General features: G+C 41.3%; 1 protein-coding gene across 13 annotated transcripts in view; it reads right to left on the minus strand.

Moving 5' to 3' along the window:
- The window catches only part of SLC22A15 (solute carrier family 22 member 15), an 80,825-nt gene that overhangs the window by 25,158 nt on the left and 40,173 nt on the right, over positions 1 to 15,494 (minus strand). For all 13 annotated transcript variants that reach the window (XR_009700364.1, XR_009700365.1, XR_009700366.1 and 10 more), the window contains exons 5-6: positions 8,478 to 8,607; positions 4,215 to 4,430 (exon numbers count right to left, since the gene is read on the minus strand). Coding sequence is in view for 10 of the 13 variants with exons in the window: in XM_061183639.1 (XP_061039622.1) it covers positions 4,215 to 4,430; positions 8,478 to 8,607 (346 nt within the window). In the remaining 3 variants the exon portion in view is untranslated. The remainder of the gene's footprint in view (positions 1 to 4,214; positions 4,431 to 8,477; positions 8,608 to 15,494) is intronic.

Raw genomic sequence — 15,494 nt, forward strand, 5'->3', positions numbered from 1 at the left:
GACTCTATAACCCCTGACCAGGTTCTCAACCCCTCCTGGCATTCAGCAGGTGCATATGCTATAGATGCCCAGAACAGGAAAGAGAAGACGAGGGCCATGGTAGAGGCAGGCTCCTCTAGGATGATCAAAGCCCTGCATCTATTTCTGCACGCCACCGCCGAAACACTGAGGGGGTGCCTCCTAGGAGGCAGGCATTGTGCCAGGCACAGAGCCCACGTCCCGCAGCCCAGGAGCTACGCTGGAGCAAGGGCCATCCTGAAACTCCAGGTTGGGGAATAATAGGAACTTCTTCCAGAGTGAAGGGACTACAGTAGCCCCCGCTTATCTGCTGGGGATACGTTCCAAGATTCCCAGTGGATACCTGAAACCTCAGATAGTACCGAACCCTATATATACTATGTTTTTTCCTAGCCATACACCTATGATAAGGTTTAATTTATAAATTAGGTCCAGTAAGAGAACACCCGAATTGCTGGCATGACTACTCTCGTGCTTTGGGGCCATTATTAAGTAAAATGAGGGTGACTTGAACACAAGCACTGCGATACCGGATAGTCGATCTGATAAGAAAGACAGTGACTAAGTGGCTAATGGGCAGGATATGCTGGACAAAGGGATGATTCAGGTCCCAAGTGGGATGCAGCGGGAGGGTGTGAGATTTCATTACGCTACTCAGAATGGCATGCAATTTAAAACTTATGAGTTGTTTCTTTCTGGAATTTTCCGTTTAATATTTTCAGACTGCAATTGACCTTGGGTAACTGAAACCACAGAAAGCAAAACCTTTTGTGCCTAGGAAATTGCAGTATTAAAAATAAAGCAAACTAGAATAGAACAAAAATAAACCCTGACTAGGCTTTTTTTTTTAAATTAATTTTTATTGCAGTATAGTTGCTTTACAACGTTGTGTTAGTTTCTGCTGTACAGCAAAGGGAATCAACTATACGTATACATATATCGCCTCTTATTTGGATTTCCTTCCCATTTAGGTCACCACAGACCATTGAGTAGAGTTCCCTGTGCTATACAGTAGGTTCTCATCAATTATCTATTTTATACATAGATCAATAGTGTACATATGTCAATCCCAATCTCCCAATTCTTCCCACACCCCCTCCTTTTCCCCCTCTGTAAACTATAAATTTCTATACAAATAGTAAAAGACTTGGGCTTCGGAAGTTCATTAGTTTTTATGTTTTTACAATTCATTTTGACAAGTGTTTATTATGAGGAAATTCCCATTTGCTTCTCTTTTCCTTAGAAAAAGTCCAATGAGCTGCAGCTATGATGAGACCAACAGGAAAGGGAAAGCTTTCTCTCCGTCTCTGCCAAAACAGCAAAATGGGCCAAATGCCCTGGGCTATTAAGAATGGGCCACAGGAACCAAGGAGAGGGATGGGGAGGGACGACGGACCCCTGGAGCTGGCCTGCTTAGTGACGCATCCCTCTCTGGCAAATTAGCCCAGGCAGCAGCTACTTCCCATTACTTCCTCCTGGGTGGAGCTGTCATTCATATACTGAGGATGATGAGCAGAGTCATAGCTGGGACATCACGGGTAAGAATGCAAGGTGACACTGAATTTTCTGTTTTCCCTGTCCCCGAGCACTTTGCCTGTAAGCAGCAGGCTAGACAACTTAAAATATTTTCCTGAAGTACTTAAAAAATCCTTTCCATCTGCAGTAGAGAACCCCCCCCCTTACATAACGCTATTCCTAATGTGTTGTATGTGTTAGTGCGTATCTATTCTGCATTTAAAATAGAAATCCCGGTGAAGTATTCCAGCAATGGAAACACACATACATATTTAAACTAAGTTGTGAAGGTAGCAAGTAGGGCACAAATAAACAGAGCCAGTTCAAAACATTAGAGGAATTTAGTTGCCAGCTGGTGGTGAGAGAAAATGGGGAGAACGTGGGCAAAGAAGGCCTATGGTCACAGACTCCGTTTGCAGATTTCTTTGCTGGTAGAGTTGGTCGTTGAGATGCATAATTACAGCTATTCAAATCATTTCAATCCTGTTTATGGGCCCCAAACAAAATTTAAAATGCTTGCGTAATATTTAACAGTATATTTAGGGCATCAAAGAACTATTTAAAAAGGCACTACTGTGGGAAATAACCAAAGGAACAGATGTTAAGCACAGAGGTATAATTTTACTCCCCAGTTAAGGTCTTCTTCAATGACAGATCCACAGAGAAGATTTTAGAATTTTATAGCATCTTCAAAAAGAACGGCAGTATGTGGCATGACACCGTCTCTGTTATCGTGTATTTTAACATTCTGAGCCCAGGGGAAGAAGTTTATTTGAGAACAGCTCCTTTGGCCGTGTAAGACATAAAATAAACATGAACATTCTCCCTGGCTCTAACTCTAGTTTGTTTGTTTTTCTGTCTGTCTGTTTTTTATCCCCTGAAGGCCAGAACCCAAAAGTTAATATTCCTGGAAAAAACAAAAACTTAAAAACAAGAAGTAAATAATCCCTAAGAAAGGAGATTCTTCCTTCAAGGCAGAGGGTTTGACTGACTGTCTACTTGACATGCAAATGCAGTTTTATGGAGCCTTAAGTACCTGAACATACTTTGTAAGGATTTCCTGTACAATTGGTGGAACCTCAAATTAGTAGCTCCTATGCTGTATTGTCAGGTTTGGCTTTAAAAAAGCATGAAACAATGCCATTTGCAGCAACATGGATGGACTTAGAGATTGTCATACTGAGTGAAGTGAGTCAGACAGAGAAAGATAAGTATCATATGATGTCGCTTATATGTGGAATCTTAAAAAAAAAGGGTACAAATGAACTTATCTACAAAACAGAAAAAGAGTTACAAATATAGAAAATAAACTTATGGTTACTGGGGGCAAGGCAGGGAGAGGGATAAATTGGAGATTGTGATTGACACATACACATTACTATATATAAAATAGATAACTAATAAGGACCTAACTGTATAGCACAGGGAACTCTACTCAATACTCTGTAATGGCCTATATGGGAAAAAAATCTAAAAAAGAGTGGATATATGTATACATATGACTGATTCACTTTGCTGTACACCTGAAACTAACACAACATTGTAGATCAACTATACTCCAATAAAAATTTTAAATAAATAAATAAATAATAAAGGCTCCCTTAATCTCCGTGCCTCCAAACTTGTGTCCTTCATTCAACATTTCTTATGCATCTGTGATATTCCAGCACTAGGCTGGCTCAGTGGGGACGGTGGCAGCTGATGTGACCTGGCCCCTAACCATACAGGTGGTAGCCAGGGTTTGGTTGGGTGGGAAAAGAGAATCAAGATATAGAAAACTATCTTGGCAGCTTCTTAATCTCAATATACTGTTCTTTTTAGCTTTACATATACGATTAATTTCATATAAAATGACTCTCTTTTCCCAAGTGAAAAATGTAGGTTTCTATGCAGGCTTCTTGCCAAATACAGGCAAACCATAGCACAACAGTCCTCTAGGCCAGTAAATATGATATTCGTGTCCAATCCTGGACCAAATTACATTTATGGCACTTTAACCGAATGAATAATATTAAAACCCATGGTACTCCATAAATTCTATGTATGAACCATCCATTGCTCCTCTTTCCACAATTTAATTCTTTAAATGGCACAATCTTGAACCATTCAGTACAATTTACATTAATGCTGAGAACATTTTGAGGGCAGGTCAGAATCAGCCAAACTAGAAAATCAGGCTCAGACAGTACTAATCCGTTCATTCACCCACTTGCACATGTGGCTTTGAGGCTGTCACCTCACACTCCACGGATCTCATTCCCACGAGGCATAACGTTCAGCCCACCTGTTGAGTGAGTGAGTGGGATGCCGCACAAAATGCAGTATAGGGCGTTGCAATTAGAATGTGCTATCTAAGTGCCTGAGGCCAAAACCAAGGGGAGGTGCCTCCAAGTCCTCCTTAGAAAGTCTTCTGTCTCTGGTGTGCTTCCTCGCTTTCCTTTTTTTGGAGTGGGGAAGGGGGACTTAAAAATTTACATTAAATACCTCATAAGCAAAGATGTGCTTCTGACACCTACTTCTACAAGTTCAGTAAACCTGCTGCCAGGCACCATCATTTCCTCCTTGAAGGGGAGGATGCTGAGAAAGCACAGGTGAGTGAAATTTTCTGTAACCCTGAAGAAATAACTGATTATCAATAACCTGAGTTGCAGATCAACAGAAGAGCCCTTAGAGAGAATTACCAGATGAACATCAGGGTCAGAGTATGCCCCAAGAGGACCCGGTAGCGGAACAGGTCCAGGAAACTTCCCGTCTCCTTGCAGCTCCTGTTGGCCGGGTGTGTTAGTGAGAAGGTACACTTGAGCTGGCGGTTCCTCTTGGCGATGAGGTGCAGGGCAGCTTCAGCCTCACGTAGTCGACCCTGGGAGTATAACCAACGAGGTGATTCAGGAATGAATCTGAAAGAGATGTCATCAAAGGCAGTATATTCGTATAGGTACACGTGCACCAGAAGGAGACAAATCACCCACGCCGTACGTGGTCCCCAAACCACAACCGGATTCCACGTTAGGTCTAAAGCTTGACTCTCCCAATGACACGTGGAAGAGAGAGAGGACTACTGTCAACAGCTGCCATCATTAAATGATGGCCTCCTTTACTAATGGAAACCAAAAACACTCTCCCAAAACGGCAGTAAAAAAGTAAACAGTATGCGTTTACTTTTAAGTAAATTTTAATATGAATGGCAAGTTAAGTTTACAGTACTGAGTAATTCTTCAGAAAGCATGTGTCAGAGATATGGCTCTAAATCATAGCCAAGTGTTGTTAGAATAATACTGTAGAGTGGGTTTTTAAAGTTCTGAAAAAGCCTCACAAAGAAGATTAAAATCTCTGTTATCCATCAGAAAAGAATTTTTAAGTGTTTTTAACACAGTGATATGTTATTAAAAAGGTAGTTTATTTAAAGACTACACATAAAAATGAAAAAGGGTTTATCACATCTTAGCTACTTTTGAGCTTTAAAGCTTTAAAATACTCCAATCAGCTAACACATTCACTTTAATATGTCCTGAGGATATTTCGTGATCCTCTAAGACCTTCAAGAATAAAAGTTTATTTTCTGGTTAACTTCTCCAGTTCCAAAACAACAGTTACTTCTTACTATAGCTACAAAGTATTGAACATTTCTATTGCCACTGATATCTTTCAACAGTTTCAAGACTTAGATATTACGTATCTTTTCTCCTCTTCACAGTTCTGCATACTTTTAGAGGACTTTTCAAAAACCAAAGGGTGGCAGGAACATGGAAGCCTTGTTTACAAAACACAACATCAAGTACCTTTTGATCTAATTTGATATTATTTTCCTAAAATGAAACTTGTATGAATAATACTAAAAAAGGCTATTTAAGGTGCCTTTCAGAACTCCCCATGCCTTTCAGTAAGGAGAGTGAATTGGCAACAAACACCACAGGATTTGGAACTTCATGGACAGCCAGTTCATCGATAACCATTTACTGAACACTTTCATTTTGTACAGAGCAATGTAATAGGTGCTGAGAGGAAAGACACGGAAACAAAAAAGCAGGCATTTTCCCAGGAGTTCTGCTACTGGGGAGAGATTATTCATGTACAACATTTGGTTGTCAACAAAAGCAGGAACAAAGGCCTCTACAACATCCTGAAAAATTCTTTTATTTACTTCTTCACTGCTATCTGATGATTGTTACTAACACACAAGTAAATAATCAAGTAAAATATTGTTCTGTTGGAAGTTATGTCTGCCGATCATCACTGGATCCACTGGCCCTGTCCACCAGCCCATATATGAGGTACCTACGTAAAACTATCTGATCAAGTCTAAATACAAATAAAAGGAATATAAGACTAGTGGGGTGAATATAGAGAGTATACTTGGGATAGAAATATAAGTGAAATGCTAGAAAGTCTATGACAATAAAAATTAAAGCTAAGGAGCGCTAAGAGGAGTGAAAAAGGACCAACAAGAAAATAGTCAAAATATAGGAAGTCATTATTATCTTTGGATAATTTAAGTCATTTTTCCCCTTCCTATTAAGCTTCTCTGTGTTTTCAGAATTGTTTATAGCAATAAAAATTACTTTTAAAACTATATAAATCATGTTTAACGATGATATTTGAGAGATATTCAGGCTTTGGAAATTTGACTCTGAGTTAATAAAACGATTTCTACTTGGGAAAGGGTTTATCTGGATTATGTAAACTTAGGACCTGATATTTCTCCACATTTTGAGAAGCCTATAAGCTTCTCAGTAACGAAGCCTCACCTAGCCGCCAGTGGACAGATTTGGGAATATGAGTTCTAACACACGCTGATTGCACATGCAAAACAGTAAGACATGTTTTTAAAAGAAAAAGCTGGCCCTTGAACATGCTGCCTGCTACATAATGCTGTGCTCACCTTTAGAAGCTACCGTGCTAATTTAACAATGAGGTCTCTGCTCAAAAATGTCCTGTGAATTTCTTTAAAGGTGGAAAACCTTTGTAAATTAAGGGGGCACTGGTTTCTAAAGTAAAACTATCCAAATTCAAGTACTGTGAAAATAAGGAATTTTTAAGCTAAGTAATAATGTCTCTAGTAAAACAAACAAGTCTCTAAAATAACATGACTTTTTCTGATGTTGCTGATGGCTAACGCAGGCTAATTCCAAAGGTTTTTTGTGCCAACATCTGCCCAATGGATACGAGGCATCTACTGTGTGGAGGAAGGCCCAGAGCTCTGGAGCTGGGGGAAATGCAGCTGAGCAAAGAGCCTGTGCTATCAGAGGGCTCCTGCTTTATAAAGAGGACAGGCTCCGGGTGAGGCAGAAATAAGGGGCCACTTGAAGGGTGCCAGTTTAGTGCTGCAGAATTAAGAAAAGAAAGCGAATGACTGGAGGTCTGACCTGGAAAAGTGCGGAGGGGGTGGCATTTGAGCAAACTGGGAACGCTATTAACTAATAAAGAAGAGGGATGGGGAGAAGGGCGTTGAAGGAGCCGGCAATGGCACTGAGTAGGAGACACGGAGGCAGACAAGCCTAAGCTGCAAACTGGAACAGAGAGCAGCTTAGTGTGCCTGGAGCAGCGTGTGTGAGATGAGATGGGAGGGAAACTGGAGGCCAACTGCAGCAAGCCTTACTTTCTAGGCCTGATGGAACACACATATATTGTGATTTTACATGCTCTTTTCTCTGTTTTCTATTTTTCATGACCTGAATTAATTTCCCAGTGAGTCAATGTCCCCACCTAGCACTAAGCAGTAACAAACAGACTACACATTCTGAAAAGGAAAAGCAGAATGGCTCGGATCATCCAGTGAAGTCACTCTGCTATTGAAGGAGAGATGAAAGCCAGCCTGATTAAGAAGTATGTGACTTATTAAATATTTAAAAAGAAAATTCGTTGATCTACTGATATCTACATGAATGCTTATTAATTCAAGGAACTATACTAGGAACCCACTTATTCCAAAAAGTTACAATACACAAGCTAATAAAATATGGTTCGTTTTCCTTTCTAATAAAATTACGTCACTCTATTTCACATAACTAAATGCATTTCATAAATTTTGCCTTTCTAAATATATGTTAACTATTTCTACTATATTCATTTTTGTACTTAACAATCCTCTTACTTTCAAAGAGAGAATGAAAACAGATTTCAGGTCAATTCCCACCAAATCTCAGTTAGTAGAACTTGAATAAAGAATTACTATATCAAATCGCTCTCTGACTGAAAATTCTATTACGGGTATCTCTCACTTCACAGAAGAAAGCTGGTACCATTGGCTGAAAACTGTATTTATCTCAAAGATTTTAATGATTAAAATTAGAGGTCTGATACCTGAGGGGAGAAAACCTTTCAGAAGCACAATAAAACTTCTGGTGAAATAGGTCTAAGTTGGTGGTTCATCTTACAGCCTTTAGAGGACCATGGTGTGATACTCTGGATGAGTGTTTTGTAGAACCCTGCCCTGACCAGGGTATCACCCTTTTACTGCTTTGAGTCCATGCATTCTAAGGATTTCTCCCATATCTGAGTATCTTCCCATGTCCACATGTAGAGGCCCTGAAATTATACTCATCCGTGGGATGAAGACGTGTCACTATATATTCAATATGCACAGATTGCTCTATAATATCATACCGCAGTCACACCCCTAGCATGTGATCTGACCAAGCCTGAAGATCTTTAAGCTTGAAGCATTAGGTTAAAAAAGAAATTGGTACCCTCCACCGGCAATATGAAGGTTAAAATGCACTCTACTGAGAGGTTACTTTAAACAAGGGATACCTGCATTCTGAATTAATTAAGCATCTTTCTTCCCAGGAGCTGCCAAGCATTGGAGCGCTTGCGGAATTTAGTTCTTCACCAAAGTCAGTTCAGGCAAACTCCTGAAAGGGAATAACGTCGCTCATTGACCCGCATCCTCTTAAGACATTCCTTCTGCTTATTAAATTAAAAGTCTAAGAGGAAAAACTACTTACAAAGATAAGAGAAAGACCACTGTTCCCTGCAGGTTAACCAGAATGGCTAGGGTTCTCCAGGAGCGGATGAAGTATCCCAACAGGGCATACTGGGCGATGCCGACTGCGAAGAAGAGGCCACCGATCGACCCTAATTCAGGAAAAGAGACCTGTTACTGGGGAAAGGACCATCTGCAGCCCCATTTCCAACCCAGGTCACGGAGTCAATCCCTTCCTTGTGAGATGTCAGCAGAATGAAAAACCTACACAAATATGGAGGATCAGATGATAAAACTAGAAGAGAGGCCAGGAAATCAGTGGAAAAGGAAGGACAGATGAAAAATACAAACCACATGTGGTCAAGATGAATTTTAAGGGCCTGCCCAAGTGCTTTCTGCATTGATGTTGTACTGACATCCACCTGAACTTGTGGCTGAGGCTTGGAAATATTGTTTGCTACATGGTGGGAAGGTTTTTAGGTCATGAGACTATGACAATGCTGGGACTGCATCTTTATCACAGGGGCTGTCCCTGAAATCCTTATCTTAAATCACAACCTACTCCCCAATTCTCCCTATTGTCCTTCCCCACTTAATTTATCACCATCATCTATATCACCATCAGTTATATTTGTTTCTTGTCTGTCTATCCCAAGTAGAATATAAGTTCTATGAAGCATGAATTTTTGTCAGCACACTGATAGAAAAAACATCAACTATGGGGCTGTTAAGGATCCTATGGTTTTTGAAATAAATGCTGAATGGGTACAAACCCACGGCCTTGCCCAATATACTTGCAAATTCTATACCTCTGACATACTTTCTGTACCTGCTACTATTAGTAGTAGTTAAATCTATCGCTATTTATTTATATAACAGCTACTATTTATCGAGTAGTAAGCCTTTTCCATACATTGTCCTATAATGCAGGTACCATTATTAGCCATATACAGCCATATAGCTCAGAGAAGTTAGGTGCCACTGCCTAAGGACACAGGGCTGTGTGTGGCCCAGACAGGAGGCTGTCTGTCCCTGGTCTGTCTGACTGGAGAGCCTGCACTCTGTACCGTTCCCCTCCCCGTCACCACCCTTCTGGGGAAAGGCGGGCTCCTGTGGGCATCCCACAGCAATAGGACTTGTTACAAGAATTTTCTACAACAATCCTGTAAGACAAATGTTTCTTTTATTCTTGCCCATAGATTATTAACCTATAACAAAAACAATGCCTTGTATGCTGTCTGCCGTAGTGAGGAAAAGGGGGACGCAGAAGGGAAAGCTGCTGTGACAGCAAGTTCAGTGTGCTCAGAAAACCAATCAGAGCATGTGGTCCACTAAGTAAGGGAATGCGAACTTCCATTCCCTGTGATTTCCCTGGAAACTTAAGATAATCAATAGCTATTACAGGTTCATTACAGTGCACCGAATAGCACCTGGTTTCCAAGAACAAGGCTTTCTGTCATTGCTCAGAACAGTCCTGAGTACTCAGTGTCCACTGACAACAATGTAGGCAAAAAGACAAGAGACCACAGGATGGGACCACTTCAGAGGACCAAGTTCAGACCCCAGTTCTGCCACATGCTGCTGTGTGACTTTAGGCAAATCACTAAATGTCTCTGAGCCTCAGTTTCCTTATCAAGGAAAGAAAAATAATAATATCTACTCCAAAGGGTAGTTGTTGGTTTCAAATGAAACAATGCATGTGGTACAAATGTGAGGACGTTATATCGCCCTACTGTTAAAATGGGTATAGCCCCTTATATCTATTAACCTCCCCCAAAAAGCCATCTGGAAGCCTCCTCTACCTAGCCTCCTCTATCAATAATTATAAAATACTGTCTACCTAGCACTCCTTCCTAATTCCAAGAACGCTTTCCCTTTTTCAGAGAGATGACCTCCCCATACTTTACCCCTGTGGTTCAAGTCAGGGCTGCCAGTCATGGGCCTCTTGCTGGGACCATCAGAGCTCCTACCAAGGATTTTAAATACTGGACGTGGTGGTGAAACCTGAGAGCTGCTGGGCCCCATCCCTGACTGAGCAGAGGAAGCTTCTCAGAGATGATGGGAAACAGAAATGAGATGCATCTGACTTCCGGGTTCCAGGTATCACAAGGGCCTGTCTCTCCTGTGGTTTGGTTGTGTTAACCAAATGATTTCCCTTTATACCTAAGCTCATCACAGTTGAAACTCTGTCTCAGAAAGACTTGGTATCAACTGGATATAATGGATAGGAGGAAATGATTCAAAGGTTCTAGTTTAATGGCTTTAAATAAAATGATGACATTCCTATAGAGAGAGGTCCCAGAAGAGGATGGAGATTTTAGGTAAAAGAAAGCAATATGTTTAATTTGAGGCGCCAGTAGACATTTGTATCTAATATCCAGCAAGAAGCTGCACATGTATGTCCCGAAATGACAACAGGGATAAGGTGAGGAGACACAGGTGTGGTAAGGCTCTAGGTCATTTGGTTAAAAAATTTAATTAGAAAAAAAAGAACACTTCAAATCACCACTTTTGCACATTGTAATTCTGGAGAACCATAGGTGGTTGTGTAACTGTTTATGGGCCTTTGGGCATTTATGCCTATTTTTCAGATTTCTTTTCTGCTTATTTTAAATTAATTTCATGTCTGCTACTCCCACTCAGTTCGCACTAGTAAAAGCGGAATTTCAGCAGGTTAGAAAATAGTGTATAGTGATGACTTCATTTTCGTAAATGTCTCCAGTGATCCATCCAGTTTTCAAGCACAAGCCATGAAGTCTCCTTGATTCCTCTTGCTCTTGCCTTTTCTGCTGGTTCTTCAACAGGTCACGTTCCCACCAAATCCAGCTCAAATGCACCCTTTTTTCTCCTATTCCACTACTCCCACCTGGTCTAAGCTGCCTCTGGGTTGCATGGGGCCAACCACACCAGCCTCCTGAATGACCCCTCAATTTCTACTCTTGCTCCTCTATAATCCATTCTTCACACGCCTACCAGAGTAATCTTTCTGTATACAAGATCCCATTGTTCCTCTCTTTAATTCACTCACTGGCTACTCACTGCACTGTGAGTGAAAAAAACACCACAATTCCTCATCTGGCCTATCATGGGCCCTGTATCATTCTGCCCCTCCAACATGATCTCATCCCAACCTCCCCCTGCCTCTCCACACTGCATCTTTTCAGGTCCTCAGAGAAGCTCATTCCTACCTCAGGGCCTTGGTCCTTGCCATTCCATCTGACTGGAATGTTCCCTCAGAATCTCACATGCCCAGGTCTCCCTCATCATTCACATCTTTGATCAAACACTTACATCTCGGTTTTCTCTAACTATCTGTCCCCTGCACTTACTGCCTAGTCTATTACCCTGTTTAATTTTCTTCATTGCACTTAAAATTTTCTGAAATTACCTCATATTGGTTATGTCTCTCCTGATTAAAACATAAGCTCCATAAGAGCAAGGACCTTCCCCCACCCTGGCCTGCCATGTTCACCCTTTTATCACAAGTGTCTATAAAGGCAGTGTCTGGTACATGGCAGGGTCTATTTAATAAATGAATGTTGTAGAACAGGTATGCAAAGAAGAAGCTCTAGGATACACAGCAATATGTTTACAGTGGTGGTCTTTACATGGGTAGGACTATATGGATTATTTATATTTCACTTCTATATGTTCTTGATTTTTTTTACAATGAACATCAATTCCTTTTGTTATAAGATATTTATATAAGAAAAATAAATAATAAATATATTAATATGACATTTTTCATAGCTTTAGTATTTTATTTTTTCTACTCTCAATAATTTTCAATCAATTATCCTCATTCTTGTTAAGCAATACACTGCAAATTGGTCAAAAATGGATGTTTTCAGTTTGTACTTGTATTTTTTTATATGTACTTTACATAGTATTTTATACATACTGCAAATATTTTGTAATCAAGCACAATTTTTTTTTTTTTTTAATAAAGAAGGTTCAACTTTTTATTTATTTATTTATTTTTGGCTGTGTTGGGTCTTCGTTTCTGTGCGAGGGCATTCTCTAGTTGCGGCGAGCGGGGGCCACTCTTCATCGCGGTGCGCGGGCCTCTCACTATCGCGGCCTCTCCCGTTGCAGAGCACAGGCTCCAGACGCGCAGGCTCAGTAGTTGTGGCTCACGGGCTTAGTTGCTCCGCAGCATGTGGGATCTTCCCAGACCAGGGCTCAAACCCGTGTCCCCTGCATTGGCAGGCAGATTCTTAACCACTGCGCCACCAGGGAAGCCCTCAAGCACAATTTTTCAAAATCTTTTTTAACTGCTAAACAATTAGGCTACTTCTAACTAATCCCCTATTGCTAACCTTTTAGGTTTTTTTCTCAGTTTCTTGCAGTTCATGAGTGTATCTGAAGCCACAGGAGTGTATAAAATTGTGCTGGAGAGAAAACAGCTTAGAAAGAAAGGCCAAGGACAAAATTCTGGGGAAGACTCGGCTCATGGGAGAGGGACGAAGGAAGCTCCTCACAAAAGAGTTCCAGGGGCATCAGAATCTTACTTCTGTCCTGGTGCAGGTCAAGTGCACTGGCCTTCAGGGAACTCTCTCAAGCTCTTTCTGAATGTCACATTGAATTTGGCAACCATCTGATACCACTGTTGCAGGTTTTTTTCCTTTCTCCCTATTCCCTTTGCTATAGAAATTTTAATAGCCCCATCTTAACTCAGCTTCAAGGACAAGAATGGAAGGTAAATGCGCTTTAAGAGCAATCTTTTCACTGGCTTTAGGCCGAATGGCAAGGAAGAAAGAGACCAGGAGGTCTTTCTTTTTGCCCAAAATATGCAACAGGACAGGAATAGTCCTAGAGAATTGGGTAGGGTGGGGGCAGTATATGTGTTTTGTAAGAGAGCATTTTCTTCATGGAACAACTAGAGTCAAATGTGAATATTTTAATAGAGGAATGTGCTGGGTACATGAAAAATATGTACTCATGATGCTCTACATGAGCAAGATTTTATTTTTTTAATTTTTTAATTATTTATTTATTTTTTAAAAATAAATTTATTTATTTATTTATTTATTTTTGGCTGCACTGCATCTTTGTTGCTGCCTGCGGGCTTTCTCTACTTGCAGCGAGCGGGGCTGCTCTGCGTTGGGTTGCGCGGGGGTCTCATTGCGTTGGCTTCTCTTGTTGCAAAGCACGGGCTCTAGGCGTGCAGGCTTCAGTAGTTGTGGCTCGCAGGCCCTAGAGCACAGGCTCAGTAGTTGTGGCGCACAGGCTTAGTTGCTCTGTGGCATGTGGGATCTTCATGGACCAGGGATTGAACCCGTGTCCCCTGCATTGGCAGGCAGATTCTTAACCATTGCACCACCAGGGAAGTCCCTGAGCAAGATTTTAGACTCAGGAAAACCAAAACCCCAGGAGAGGGTGCCTTTTGTGTCTTCCCTGGACAATGTGAGTGGTCGTGATCACCATCATTACTCATTTCTTAGGAAGTCCCAGCAAGTCTGAACCCACTACTTGAAAAAGTGACCGTAAAAGTCTCAATGCAAACTGAAGACTCAGAGGACATTTTCTCACTGATCCTGACTTAGGAGCTGGGCTAGGGAAAAAAGAAGCCCATCTCTAAAGGCTTTGAAAGCTGCTATAGATAAAGTGAGTCATAAAAAAGCACCACGTGTAAGTGACAGGCAGGAAGCCTGTCCTGCTAGGATGGAGCAGGTGTCTCTTGCTCCCCACCTTAATTCTAATTTGTCCAACCCTCTGTGTCCTTCAGCTTGGACAGCAGTTTGGTCGACATACAAATAGAGCAAAATTTATTTTATTTAGCTTTTGTCTTCCAGCTCAATACATTAGCCCTCACCAACTTCGAAAACACCACCAAGTGAGAAAAAAATAGGCTAAGCAGACCAGTATTCGTATAAGGTGACCCACTGAAGATCTAAGAGGGGAGTACTCAGGGAACAGTGGGACAACATGAGCTTGGCGTCATCCTAGCCCTGTCAGTCATGAGCTGTGTGAAAATGGGCATATCACCCCTCCTTTCAGAGGTGAAGTGTCCTCATCTGCAAAATGAAGGTAGAAATTCTTAGGTTGTAGGCTCTGGGAATATTACAGATATAAGTCAGATGCCTAGCATGGTACCTGGCACATAACAGATGCTCAGCAAATGGTAGCTGGCACGGTCTCATCCACATCCTCATGCAGGCAAGTTTCTACAGTCCCACAGTCAACTTGTTCCCATATTAGTATAAGAACATCAATAGCGGGCTTGCCTGGTGGCGCAGTGGTTGAGAGTCTGCCTGCCAATGCAGGGGACGCGGGTTCGTGCCCTGGTCTGGGAAGATCCCACATGCCGCAGAGCAACTGGGCCCGTGAGCCACAATTACTGAGCCTACGCGTCTGTAGCCTGTGCTCCGCAACAGGAGAGGCCACGATGGTGAGAGGCCCGCGCACCGCGATGAAGAGTAGCCCCCGCTTGCCAAGCTGGAGAAAGCCCTCGCACAGAAACGAAGACCCAGCACAGCCATAAATAAATAAAAATAAATAAATTAAAAAAAAAAAACAAAACACAGAGGCCTCCCATCACTGCTCATGAAACCATTGTTTAAAAAAAAAAGAAAAAAGAAAAAAAAAAGAACATCAATAGCACTCAGTAACTGTCAAATGAATGGAAAGCGAAACAAAGTTCTCACTGCAAACCTACAGTCCACAAAGTAGAGTCTTAGTGCAGTTGTTCTCCTAAGACATTACTTTAAGTCAAGGAAGCTTTTAAAATCATTCATTTGACTATAGTGTAGTTCTTAAGAAGATGATGGGATAGTTAAAAATAATACAGAATATGGCCTCTATTTTGGAACTTAAACATCATTAAAGAAATACAAGAGTACTACTAACTTGAAGAGACCAGTAAAAATCAGAAAGGCCTATGAGACAAGGATTTAATACAATACAATACGAAGGCACTGAGAAAGGAGTTTCTAGTATTTCCTCTGCACTATCTTTCACTTTACCGGTAAAAAGCAGTTAACGAACGCCCTTAGGCAATCCGTGAGGATAGGGGCAAGGTCACCATCTGTGAGGCAGG

The sequence above is a fragment of the Eubalaena glacialis genome, chromosome 3, assembly GCF_028564815.1.
Source record: "Eubalaena glacialis isolate mEubGla1 chromosome 3, mEubGla1.1.hap2.+ XY, whole genome shotgun sequence".
Lineage (NCBI taxonomy): Eukaryota > Metazoa > Chordata > Mammalia > Artiodactyla > Balaenidae > Eubalaena > Eubalaena glacialis.